A 13782-nucleotide genomic window follows, 5' to 3' on the forward strand; every position below is an offset into this window, starting at 1 on the left:
CTCGGCTTTTACAATCTCTAACTGTCTAGGTCCCGACCATGAGAGATTGTGTTGAGAATGCGGCTGTTGCCTGGTTCACTGTGGAAGCCATCTCCAAATTAGCTATCACATATGGAAACTGGAGACCAGAATTTTAGGAAAAGAGATTAAGGCATCTCACTTGGGGGGGTGGGGGGGTGTCTTTTTATTTTTTCCTTTTTTTTTTAAATCACTGCAGCTGGAACAGTTTCTGATCTCAAAAGGCAAGCCTCTCTTCCCGTGTGATCTTTATAATTTACACTCTTTTCCGTGAGCTTTCTTACCTCCTTTTTTTATATCTCTCCATATTCTCTATTCACACATATAGCCATTATATTAGTAGTGGAATTATTTTTATTTTTATTTTTATTTTTTGCTTTAGTACTCGCACCCTCACACACACTCTCCCGAGAACCAGAAGTCGGTTGGGTGTTTATATAATGAAGAATTATGGGGCTGTTTGATCGAGGTGTTCAAATGCTTTTAACCACCGTTGGTGCTTTCGCTGCCTTCAGTCTGATGACCATAGCTGTGGGAACCGACTATTGGCTCTACTCCAGAGGGGTTTGCAAGACCAAAAGTGTCAGTGAGAATGAAACCAGCAAAAAGAACGAGGAAGTTATGACCCATTCTGGATTATGGAGAACCTGCTGCCTGGAAGGTATTTGATTTCCCATCTCCTCCCCTTCTCCACCCCCCTCCCCTTCTCACTCCCCCTCCCCACCCTCCTCCAAATAAGTCCCCTTTACATTCCACCATTTTCTTACTTCACTCCTTCCACCACAGATCAAGGCTGGTTGGGTTAGTTTCAGAAGAAAGAAAATCAATAAGCAAAAACCATACTCAACTCTCAAGCCTCTACCACCCCCCTTCCCCCAAACCTCTTCATTGGAATAATCTCTGATATGATCAAGACAACAAGAGATTGTCTTTAAAAGTCAAATGTGCTCCACCTGCTTTGGAATCATTAGGATTTGCCTTTTGAAGTAGCATTGCCATCTATGAGGGGGTAAAAAATAATTGCATCTCTCAACTCTGCTTCTCTTTTCGTAATGAAGAATTCCAAAATGCTCTCCCTTTTCCCTCCTCCTCCCTTTACTCCCCAGAAGTCCCAGACACAGCATCATCTGCAAATCTCCTTTTAAAAAAATCTGTTGTTTCTAAGAAACCTTATTTGGTAAATCCTAATTATTCCAGGATCGCAAGTTGAGTTCAAGAGCATTTCGTAATGTCTATGAGCCACACATATCATTTGTTCGAGGCGACCGGCTGCGTCTGTGTATGTGTGTTTTAACGTTTACAAAGTCTAAAAATACGTACGTCTCTCACAGGAAACAAGCCCAAGTTCTAATAAACAGCAATTCACTGGCAGGTTAGGCTGAGAACCAGTTCACTTCCACGCAGAGTGACATGTCTGTTATCCAGAAGAGAGTAGAGTCAGCACTGCAGCCAGCTTGGGAATCAGACATTGTGCAGGGAGACCGGGAGGGAGGCGAGGGCTTGGGAGGCTGAGGGAGGACAGGGGGGAGCAGTGGGGCGGGGGTGTCAGCTGTTTGCCTTGATCTTGCAGGATCATTGGGACATGTGTGCCTGTGCATGTGCTGTAGGCAAAGAGGTCCCCACAGTGTAAAGGCTGGGAGATCAGGGTACAGATGAAAGCATGTGCTTCTGAAACACATTAATAAGCACAGGGGAAGAAGAAAAACAACTCCTGCACATCATACAACCTGCATTTAGCAACAGACTTTAATATGAGGGACTGCATTTGAGAGGCTATGTCTGTGTGTACAAGCCACAGCCACCCATAGAAAGACGCACAGATTTACATGTTTCTGAGTGGAAAGGACAGCTTATGTTCTATGCTTCTGATATGAACCAATACGGAGGCCGTTTGAGGCAGCGTCGGGGAGCGGGGACTGCAGGATTGTTTGTTAAGCTCAACATGGGATGGTGATGCAGGGAGTTGAAACCAGGAGATGGAGAAGAAGAGAGGGAAACAGAAGGAAGACGATGGGAGAAGGAGGACTGATGTGGCCCCAGGGTCTAACCCAAACTGAGCAAAAGCCACTCTTTGGGAAATGGTTACTTCTGGGAAACGGCACCAATTCCGTGCCCCCGCTCCCAACATTCTTGGTGCAAATGGTTGAGTGATGGCTGAACATGTTTTGAATAGCTAAGTGACTTCATTGAGCGATGGTCTATTTGACGCATACTGCATTTGGTGCCCTTTCTCAATCCAAACTGCTGCCTTGAACATAGTCTGCAGAGGAGCTCTAGGCTGAATACTATATGCTCTTCCCCAGCCAGAGAATCAATATCGGGAAATTAATAGGCACTGTTTTAAACATACCGCTCCTTTAAAAAATGAAGAGCCTTTCATGCAGCTTGTCATTCACAGTGGAAAGACTTCCATTTAATTAAACATTGATGGCAGACTTTTATTCCAAAAGAGAAGAAAAGCAAAGTGAATGAGGATCGCTATAGGGAAATGATCATAGTAGCAATTTACCTTCCTCGGATTTTAGTTAGACAGATGGAGATAGGCAGCCAAGAGATTAGAGGAAAGACAGGACATGGTTTTAGGAGAAATATTCCCAGAAATTGGTGAGTTGGTATAAATTACTTTCTTATCAGGGTTTTATTTGCAAAGTCTTAATACTGTGATCTTTTAAACATTTTATAATTCCCGGAAGGCAAGAGGACTAGAGGTAGCTTTGGATCACTTGTGCATTAAAAGTCTTAAGTATGTTCATTAAAATTTTGCTTGGCATCCACATTCCCAAATGTGCTGCCCACCCCATTCACCTCTCTCTCCAAGTCGCAACCCCAACTCTTGCTCCCTGAATCATCCCTAAAAGGGTTGGAATTGCAGCACTTCCCAAGAATTGTGTGATGTGCACGGGAGCCCTGCGTTTGGCTCCTCTCCCCAGGATTGGGCCCTCCAGGCAATGGGGAAGCAGAGGAGGTGAGGGGGCCGGGCCAGCTTCCCTTCTGAATTGCTATTCCTTTTCCACTTGCAGCCAAGGCCCGGGTAGGAAGGGTGGGTACTCAGGGCCCCAGTTCAATCTGACCTTTAATTTCCAAGCCTCTGTCTATATGGGGTTTTATAGGCCTGGGACCCCTTTAGGAGATTGGGCCTTCATCACTTAGGAAGTGGTTTGAAGGTTTTAAGCCACACATTTTCAAAGACTTGCCCTGATTTCCAAAGACTACAAGTGCCCTAATTCCCAAAGGTTGGCGTAGATGGTTCTTGTGGGGCGTTTGTGTGCTGGCTTTTTCGAGCATTCAGAATAGGGTCGGCTTTTATAGAAATCAAGTTGTCAGGATCCCCCAAACTATGTATTTTTTGTGAAAAATTAGACTTTCACAGAAGTTCCCCCACTACCTGTTTCTTGTGTTCCCTCCCTGTACCCAAAAAGTTGTGAACAGATTTCAAATCTTCTCCCCAGGATGCTCCTAATGACTCCAGGTGAAAAACAGCCCTGTCTTCTTATGATCTCTTTGGCTCTCGGGGTTGCATTAGGGCTTTTTGTATCCTGAGATGATTTTTTTCATTCACTTCTTGATAAAAATTAAGAATCAGAAAATATTTCCTTGCCTCTCTGGCCGCTTCCTTTGGAATGAATTCATCTGCTGAGGAATGAGCAGGGACAGGACCACCTGTTAGTGGGAGACACAGCAGGGAGGGGAGAGGAATCAGGAAGAAACCACAACATTTTTCCCCCTCTGCAGAGTAAACAGCAGTAGTGTCTCTGTGTGTGAACTTGAAACTCCTAGCAAACGAGTGCCCTTAATGGGATTTGAGGGGGTGGGACATGGTCTGCACATGGATGGATACAGGGAGGTGGAGAGCGATAGGAGAAGTTCTCAAACTTTTCAGGAAAGCTGCTTTAAGAGCCTCCAAATGGAAAGATGAATTGGCTCTTTCAGGGAAGAGTTCAATAAAATCTTCAACAGGAACACTAAAACCGCTTTCCCAAGCATGATGTCTCTGGGCCACGCACTGGCTTGCTGCTCAGGATATTAACCTCTGTTGTCACCGAAAGGAATCATTGTCTCCAGGGGCAGCAAAAAATTCACTCTTTGTGTTTATTCTCTCCTGCCCTCTCCTGCCCACTGTCTGGGCTCCATGCCTCCCCCAGAGGATTCCCAGCCCTGCAGGGGAGGAGCCAGCAGCAGTACAACATGGTCCATAGCAGAAACGCAGCCTCCTCTCTCCCTCTCTCGCCCCTTTCCTCGCTGTGAGGCAGAGCAGTCATCTTTCTCTGTCTAGACTGTTCAAGTCCTTCTGTAGAATTCCTAAGCTCCTCTGCCTTCCTGGCTTCTCCTCTCTTCCCCTCCACATGCTGCTTACTCACAGTGGCTCTGCCATCCGTTCTCCAACCCTATTCTCTTTAACTCAGAAGTGTCTCAATCTTCCTGAACTATCTTTCCCAAGTTCCCAATTGCAAAGCCTTTGCTTGGCCCGCAAGGTGGCGAGTGCACCATGCTGGGTTCAGCCACGGCTCTCTTGTTCTGCAGAAGGAAATCTTTTATTTTAGGAATGCCCACTGCCTTTCCCAGACACTCTTTCCTTTAAGTGTGGATAAGCTGAGTTTGGAAGTTATTAATGGACCTTCATACCGTGTACATATCTCTCCATAATCTCCAAGATAATTTGACTCTCTTTAGGTACGTTACATACAGTAGGTGCATAAAAAATGTTAATCAATTGGATGATTCAGAAATTCTTAAAATTATTGAAATGAATTCAAAGATCATAAGGACATGTGGCAACCAAGTAATCCAGAGACAGAGAGAAAGGGATGAGGAAGTCAGGATGATTTGTTTGTTCTTCCTGGAACTTCTCTTTTAAAAGAATAATAATGAGTCATGAATTCAGTAATACAAAATAAGAGAATTCAAAAGGAGTCAGTTAGTGGGTTGCCCAGCTCCTCATTAGCTAAAGAAAAATTATCAGTACATTCAGCCTCTACAGGGAAGGAAAAAAATAACCCATTGATTTTCTTCCCTCTTCAGCTTTTATAGTATGCCAAAGTCTAGTTTGATCTTAATACTCATCAGAACAGACACTTCGGGCAGAGAGCAGGCATCATGGACCATCCCTGTTTAGCTTCCCTGAAACCTTCCCCAGAATTGTTCACTAAACCTCCCCACCAAGTTCCCAGGACCTCGAGAAATTTGCCCAGGATCTTAGGTTCTGATCAGCAGTTTTCCAGAAAGCCAGGCCCCACATTCCTAACCCTTCTCACCTTATAGGACAAAGCTGACTCCTTTACTGAGGAACCAGCCCTGCAAGCCATAGCCCATTCATACTGCCCTCCTGCCCCTCCCTTGATAGGTAAGCAGACTGGGGCACCAGGTGTGATGCCAAGGCCACATGGGCAGAAGGTGGCAGAGCCAGAACTTGAATCCAGGCCTCTTGTTCTAACCTGCCAACTTCCAGAAGGCTCTACGCACAGACTCTGGTCTTCTGCGGTCTTGTGTTCATATTCACTGCCAGCATGGATTCTATTCTGTCTGCGATCCCACTGAATGTCCCCACTGAGCGCCCAGCCCAAGCATACCCGGACACCTGAGTTCTGACCCACCTGACTCCCCAACCTGCCACTCCCTCCATCCGCCCACACCTTTCAGGGTGACAACTCTGTCATAATCCCCTCAGTCCCATGAGGCCGAGGGAATGCAACATTGAACTTCAGGCCAGACTTACCATACGCCTCCTTGGTTTCGCCCTTCCATTTTGAGAGTGTCCTCCATGTAAATGACCTGTGAGGTTTATGTTTGCAAGCATTTTTCAGAAAATGGCAAATTTATGTCCCCTGAAGTCATGGAATTTTTCAGATGCAGCTTTGTGATGTATGGTCCTGTTGAAAGAATTTTACAGCCACCCAGACCTGGGTTTGCTTCAAGCACTACAGCCTTATGAGTTGTGTGAGTTGGGGCAATTTACTTAACCTCTCCAAGCCTCAGTTACCCTTTCCACAAAAGGAAGTATAATAGCCTTCTCACAGCGTGGCTGGTGGCTTAGGGATTAAACCAATGCGTGTCTGTCATCTTCTTTCGTGACCACCAGGTTTGAAATTACAGTCAACAGCCCTACCCCATATCCCTCATACACCCTTTTGTTTTGTTTTGCTTTTTTTTCTTTTTTTACATAGTACTTCCCACCTTCTAGCACACTATGAAATTTAGAAATTTACTTATGCTGTTTGTTGCCTGTTTGCACCACTAGACTGTCAGCCCCATGAGGGTAGGGATTTTTGTCTGTTCTGCCCATTGCTGTAGCCACTGCAGTTATGATGGTGCAACATGTTAACCCACCTTGGTTGGCAAATGAACAAGCCCACCACTGTCCACTACAGGGAGGGCACTGAAAAACAGTGGGCCCTTCGTATCATCAAAGGATTGTTTTTAAATTACAGACCGTAAGCAATGGTGGCAGAAGCATCTTTTTTTTTTTTCCTGACATTCCAAAAAATAAATAATGGACTCAACACAGAGAAAAGAGAGAAGAGGGAGACAGGGAAGGAGAGAAAGGGGAATGAGAGAGTTTCGACACACAAGGGACAATAACAAAGAAGGATAATCAAAAAAGAAAGTGATCGGAAAGAAAATAAACGCTGAGAAGGAGGCGCTGGGGGGTGAACGTCCTCTAAATAGATCCTGGCCATGCTTTCCTCTGTCCACATCATCCAGAGCGTCTGTCACAAAGCTCCTCGGGGACAGCTTCCCATGAGTGTTCGCTTTCAGGTCAGTGGGGGAGGAGGAGGTATATAACCTGACTGATAATGCAAGAGATTTTTTAAATGGCTCAAATTTCATTGGTTCTATTTGGCCATGAATATATATATATAAGTACTTTGGCCCCAAAACCCTTATTCAGATGAAATATGCATTTTTAATTTCCAGATTAGTTTACAGCCACAGATCAAGCAATTCCATCACTTGTTTATTTTGTTTGTTAAATCTTTGATGAGTCACTGCAACATGCCAGGTGCTGGGCCAAGGATTGGGGTCGTGGTAGGAAGTCGCTTCCTTCAGGGTCACTGCCTTCAGGGTCCCTAGAGCCTTCTGGAAGAGACAGATCCTACTTCAAAGCTTTCTCCAAAGTATACAGAAGTTATAACTATTATAAGACTCAAGGCCGGTCACATGAGACTGTGAGTTTATGATATTAAGGCCATTCTAATCAGAGAAGGCTTCCCTGAGGAGGTGAGAGGTGAAGAGGTATCTGAAGCATGCATAGAAGTAAACTGGGTAAAGAGAAGAAGGAACATTCTAGGTTGGAGGGCAGCAGGCACAGAGGTCAGTGAGGAAGAGTAGGGGCAAGTAATGGGAGGAGGCCAGGGTGGCCGGAGGACCCAGATTCAGGGAATACCTGGTGGGGGGATGATGCTGGATGGAGGCCGAAGCAGAAGTAGTTAGGACTCAAAGGTGTGGACTTTGTTGGTCTTGATAAAGTTTTCTTCTTTGACTTCTGGCTTCTTGCTTATAAGCTGTGTGACCTTGAGCTGGTTAATTCTGTCTCTCTGCCTCATCTATCTAATGAACCTAATAACGCCTGCCCCTAGGGGCACTCCCCTTTTCTTCTTTGTCATGCTCTTACTACTTCCTCCCAGATCTGAGCCTGGTGGTCACTTTGGCCTCAAACTTACCATTACAGTGCAGAGAAGGGAGGAAATAGATTGTTTTAGCTCCAATCAACAAAATTCAGTGGAGGTGTTGACAACTGGTGCCAATTCTGCACTAAACATCGAGAGGCAGTGGTGAATAAGCCTCACCCTCCCTCAGGGCTGTCCAGGTGAGTCCCAGCAGGGAATCCCAAAGAACAGGCATCTCACAAAATGACTCCACTCCATGCAAGACATCTGACATCGCCTGCTGCCATCTCTCCTTATCACCCTGCCACAAACTTAGAGAGATTCCAGGCATCTCTTACAATCAGTTAGGATCATCAAGGATTTGAGCTGGAATTGGAATGAAGCTCAGTCAAATCCATGAGATTTTTTTAAAATAGGAATGAGAATAGAGAGATGCGAACTGTGTTCCCAAGGCCAAAAAATGCCTGTTATGGAATCGTCAGTGAGATCTATGACCTCGCCAGAAGCCTGGCCCTTTCTCCTAGGTATCTAAAGGGCTCTCATCTCCCAGTTCCATCTTCTCTTAGTTCTGACGCCATCAATTACAAAAATGAACTATCTCCTTGAAGAGCTTTCAAGGGAGGGGAACACAAATTTAATGTACACATCAGTTGTAAAACACTGTAATTTCAGAAACCTTTGAAACTTAAAACATATGCCTCAGAATCAAAGGAAGATGGTAAGCTGTCTTGCTGGCAGAGAGAAATGCAGGCGAGGTGCTGAGAGAGCCCAGGGAATATCTCATTGTGCAGTAGTGCCTGTCCCATGACTCAGGAAGCAGCACAGAGAAGCATGTGGTCTTATGAGTGCTTTTCTTGACGAGGAAAAGGGCGATAGTTGATCTTTGTTCCACAGCTGTTCCCCGACTACTTGCCAGGTGCTGTGTGAGAGTCTAAGACAGAGTCAAAGTCTCAGTCTCCCCTCAAGGAACTTCTAGTCTAGTAGAGAAAACATACCAGTGAACAGACGATGATGATGGCCCAACATGAGTCAGAAGCACAGGGGATTCTGGGAGCACAGAGACGGGGGAGGAGGGGATGCCAGGGAAGATGGGGTTCTGAAGGATGTGTAGGAGTGAGCAAGTTAGGGAGAGGAAGCGCACTTCAGACAGAAGGAACAACATGTGCAGAAACATAGATGCCCGAGCGGCCATGCCAATGGTTCAGTGTGGCTGGAAGGTAGAAGACAGGGAAGGCACAGTGTGGGAGGCAGTGGAGACGTGATTCCAAAGGGACAGAAATGGCTCACAGGACAGTTTGTGTTTCCGCGTGGAAAAAAAGGGAGGCCTATAGAGGTGGTAAGCAATGAGGGTCGCAACTGGCTTTGCCCACTAGTGAGATCACTGGATGTTCAGAGACCCTAATGGATGTGATCGGAGTGGGTGAGACTTAAATGGGAAATTGTGAGGGGGGAGCCTTCCTGACCAGCCTGTCTAAAGTAGCCTCCTGTCCCATTACCCAATTTTATTTCCTTTTCTAACATTTTAACATTGACTTTTTTCTTTTTACTTGTTTATGATCTGTGTCCCACTAGGAGACCATGAGTAGAGGCCAGAGGCTGTGTTGGCCTTGGCATTGAAAGCGTGCTTAGGAGCTAAATGTTGAGTGAATGACTAGGGAAATGGTGCCTGCCCTCAGGGAGCTCCCAGCTGGGGAGGGAGGGAGGTGGGCTTTTCAACAAAAACTCCAAGCCTCCTCTTGACCCATTGTCCCTCTCAGGTTTGGCTGGAACTGCAGCAGAAGGACACTTGAGAAGAGGCTAGGGTTTCCCTAACACCCCGCAATCTGGGGTGCTCTCTGGGTGCCTCCTGGGCCACAGCTTTGCCACAAAGCTTCAGGAAGCTGATAAGCCACTGCGAGCCTGTTCCCTTCTGGGCAGCTGTCCTCTTTGCTCGCAATCCAAATCCTTGCGTTATCGCCTGGCCCGGAGGTACTGACTTAGCCCTGGGTCAGCCTCTGAGGAGCTGCCTCCCCTTTTTCCTTATTGACACTATATTTATTCACTCTTCCCTGAACTTCCTTGACTTTGGGGAGTCTTCCAGCTGCTCACAAGGATGCGAAGGATTAGGTACGAGATCCCAGATGCATGGTTGCTAAGGGATCAGCACCTTGCTTTGCTGCTGCGTTCACCGTGCAATCAATTTACACATCCCAGGGCCAGCCTCTCCCCAGTCTTGCCTTGGGGCAAAATTCACTGACGACTGGCTGTTCCTGAACCCTAGACCTTTCTTTGTCCCAGCTTTGTCCCCATGCTCTCCTTTCTCACTTTCTCTGCGTAAAGTCTTTCATTCTTTTCTGCCATGTTTTTCCCTCAACCTGGATCTCTGTCTGCACAAGTCATCTTCTTTATCCTTCTTGACTTTTCCCTAAGACAGAACTCTGTTCCCGAATTTTCCTCCAATGTATTTTGCAAAGGTTATTTTGAAAAACGACTATTCTGGCATTAACACCAATAATAACAATAATAATAACAAATCACTCATTGAGCCTTTCCTTTGGGCTGAGCATTCTTTAGATGCTTTCAAGAGATTAGCTTTTATTTAATCTTCACAATTTTGAAGGTATGTGCCGTGATACCCATTATCTCCATCTTAAGAGGCTCAGAGAAGTTAAGCAACTTGCCCAAGGTCACACAGCAAGTGGCAGAGCTGGGATTCTGACCCAAGCCTGTCCAACCCCAAAACCTGGGCACAACCTTCTATTATATGAATTATATTTACACCTTCCCCTTGGTCCCCAAACCTATAAATATATTTCTTTGAGAAGCTGAAGACAAGGCTGAGCAGAAAGTGCTGTTTGTACTCTGTGCATGATTAAGAATTCCAAACTTTGAAGCTTAAATTAGGATGTGCTCTTTACTCAAGGCTGAGTAGGGAAAAGTGGAGGGGTTGTCAGATTTTCCCTTCGGCTTTGAAAACAGAAGGATGCCTCAGTGTGCATGAACAGCCCTCTTTCTGCAGTTTGTGGAGGGGAAGGAGGTAAAGTCATGATATTCCCTCTCCCTGGCCGTCTGCCTAGAGGTCCACCCCAACCGCATTCCACTTGTCTTCAGGACTCAGCTAAGTTGTCACTTCCCCTAACAGTTCTGCCACCTCCCACCCTGTTTCCTCCCTCTTTCCTTCCACAGCATCTATGCATGCCTCCAACACAGCATCTTCCGTCTTCTCTGTTGCCTGTTTCCATTTCTGCCTCCACCTCCAGACCACGAGTTCCCAGGTCCATTTCTTCAACAAAATGTACTCAGTTACTGCTGTGCGCCAGTGACCGCCCTAGGCTCTGGGGCCCCGCCCTCTAGGAGCGATGGGGACACAGGCAAGCACACACAGGGGTGGAGAGATTGTTCCAGGAAGAGGTGTGAGAGGGCATGGGGTGTTTGGGGGACCTCAGAAGGGTTCTAGTATTGCTGGAGGACCAGGTGTGGGAGGAGAGGAAGGGGAAGGTATTAATACTGAGAAGTGAAATTAGACAGAGATGGTTCACATGTAAAGAAGCCAAAGAGGAGAATTTTGAGAAGGAAATGATAGGATCAGGTTTGCATTTTAGAAGGATGGCTCAGGAAGCCGTGTGAAGTTGAGATGGGAAGAAGAGGAGGACAGAGCAGGGAGTCCAGGAAGGAGATGATCACAGAGACCGGTGAGTGATGAGACAGCTGACCCAGGGCAGGGGCAATGGGGCTGTCAAGCAGAAGAACAGACATCAGAGGGTCCACAGGACCTGGGATGGTTGCTTGTGTTGAGTAAGGAGTGACAGTGAATGACCTCCACTGAGACAGGTCAAACAGGAGAAATTTGCAGGAAGAAGATGGTGCCTTTAATCTTGGATAGAGTGATGCCACACCTGTGTCTCCAGAGCTTTGCCCAGTGCTTGGCACATGGTAGGTACTCAGTCACTGTTGAATGAATGAATATAGGGAAAAAAACCTTGCATCTGAGATTATGGTGCATATTTAATCTCAGATTTTCCCCAGCATCATCATAATGAAAATGCGCATTAAGTTCTAGCCAGGCCTGGAGTTCGGGTCAGCTCTGGCAACGGACAGACTGGGTTCAAATCCCACCCCCCCACCCCCACCCCTTGATCCCTTACCAGCTTTGTGGCTTTGGACAAGGAACTTCACCTTTCTAAGTTGATTTCTCCGGGTGTAAATGGGGGAAAGTGTATCTCACGCATGAATTGGTTGTGAAATTTTAGTAAGATGCTCCGTGCAAAGTGCTTAGCAAGATGCCGGTCCATAATAAAAACTCAGTAAATGCCAGGCGCTGTTATTATCGGGGGGGGGTACTATTGATCATACCAACAGTTGCCCACGGGGACCTGCAAGCGAGTTATGTTTGGCGCTCAAATGTTCTACAAATTGAGAATTTTCCTATAAAAGCTCTGTCTTTGGCTTCCCTTGGGGGAAAAAAATGTCAAGAGTTTTGTAACCCTGGGCCCCCTTCTGGCTTGGAAAGTCCCCAAAGCTCCCGAGTGTCTTTTGAGGCTGCTGGGCTCCCCTGGCCTTCCCCTGGCCTCTGTAGGCATCCGAGTTTGCAAACGCTCCTCTCTGCCAATGGCAAATTACAGGCAGAGTCTTTGTCTTCTGAGGGCTGAAAACGTAAGCAAAACACCACCAGCCCAGGCGGAGCGTCGCAGCTAACAGAGTGAATAAAGCCATGCATCTGGAAATAAATGCATCAACGTTCAGCATTCCGGGCAGTGCTTGCTGATAAGATTCAGGTGGAAGGTGATCCTCATCTACTCCCTTTTACTCAGCATCTCTAGGGTAAGTTGTTACTTTTAAAATGAGAGGCTCTCGCCCATTTTGTGCCACCCTCACAGCTTCTTTTTTTCCGAGGCTGACATTTTCTGACCTTGACCCCAGTTCGGAAAGTGCACCCAGTTGTGCCGATCACGTGGTGGGCTTTATTCAATAACTAAATGGCAGACGCCAGGGAGACAGTCTACCATTGTTTGTGCTAGCCGAAGAGAGAGAGAGAGAGAGGCGGGGGTATTTCCGGAGAAGGTGGGATTCGCTACTTAAAATTTTTACCTCCTATTAAGGAGACTTCATAGAGAAGAAGGGAATTTCACGAGTTTCTTAGTAGAAAAAAAAAAAAGCCTAGCAATATCTCTGAAAGGACGTGAACTTAAAGACACGCAGTTTGATCTGGGAAAATGGTCAGATCTGATCCAATCTGACAGTTTTTGTATGTTTGATACGTTGGGCCCCATGTTAATTCGTGAGGCACAGAAACAAGTCAGCTCCTATGGGGGCTGATCTGCCTGATCCCTTCTGCTAACAGTACCCAGCGTGTTCCCAGTCTCTCTTGTCTATTTTATTTTCTTCCTCACAGTTTACGTTCCCTGAATTTGCCTACAGTATATATTATTTCTTTTCCAACCAGAATATAAGGTCTATGAAACCAGGACCCTTTTCAGTCCTATTTACTCCAAAGCCCAGGACTAAGATCAGCACCTGGCACCTACTAGGTGCTTAGTCAATGTTGATTGGATGACAGAAGACATATCCCTGCTCTGAAGAAGACTGAGGCATAGAAGAGACAGGCATGTACTGAGATCATTCCCAGCGATCTCAGGCACTGTGAAGGCCTGTGTCAGGGCCAGACAAAAGAGCAATTCTATTTGGGGAGGTGGGGAAGGGGTCCTAAGGAAGCGCCCTCTGAAGTGGGTTTTGGAGGATGAATAGGAGTTTGCCAAATAGAACAGAGGAGAAAGGCCCAAAGCAGATGAAAGAAATTAAATCAACTGAGGCTGCCTCTTAAAGAGTAAGGGCAAGGAGAGAACGGAGCACTTCTGGGTCTAAAGCAGTACTTCTCAAATTTTGGTGTGCACAGTGATCCCCTAGGGATCTATCTTGCTGAACTGCAGACGCTGATGCGGAGGTCCAGGTTGGGGCAGAGCCTGTGTTTCTGGTTCTCAGGTGGGGCTGATACCACACTTTGAGAAGCAAGCCTTTGGAGCAGTGGGCTCTGATGAACATGGAGCTAAATCCTACCTCTGCCACTGGCAGACTGGCCCTGTTTCCTCAGCTCTAAGAAGATGATGACCACCTTCCTCCTAGGCACCGAATAAATTCAAAGTGCCTGAATTTGGAAAAGCTGTCAGTTCAGCCCTGAGCACTT

The 13782-nt window shown here is 46.4% G+C and overlaps 1 protein-coding gene across 1 annotated transcript in view; it reads left to right on the forward strand.

The window, feature by feature from the left end:
- The first annotated feature begins 222 nt into the window (after positions 1-222).
- Positions 223-13782, forward strand: part of CACNG2 (calcium voltage-gated channel auxiliary subunit gamma 2) — a 104124-nt gene continuing 90564 nt past the window's right edge. Inside the window, exon 1 of the mRNA XM_010998982.3 lies at positions 223-679. Within this exon, the coding sequence (XP_010997284.3) occupies positions 469-679 (211 nt within the window). The 5' untranslated portion in view covers positions 223-468. The remainder of the gene's footprint in view (positions 680-13782) is intronic.

Source organism: Camelus dromedarius, chromosome 11 (genome assembly GCF_036321535.1).
Source record: "Camelus dromedarius isolate mCamDro1 chromosome 11, mCamDro1.pat, whole genome shotgun sequence".
NCBI classification, from domain to species: domain Eukaryota; kingdom Metazoa; phylum Chordata; class Mammalia; order Artiodactyla; family Camelidae; genus Camelus; species Camelus dromedarius.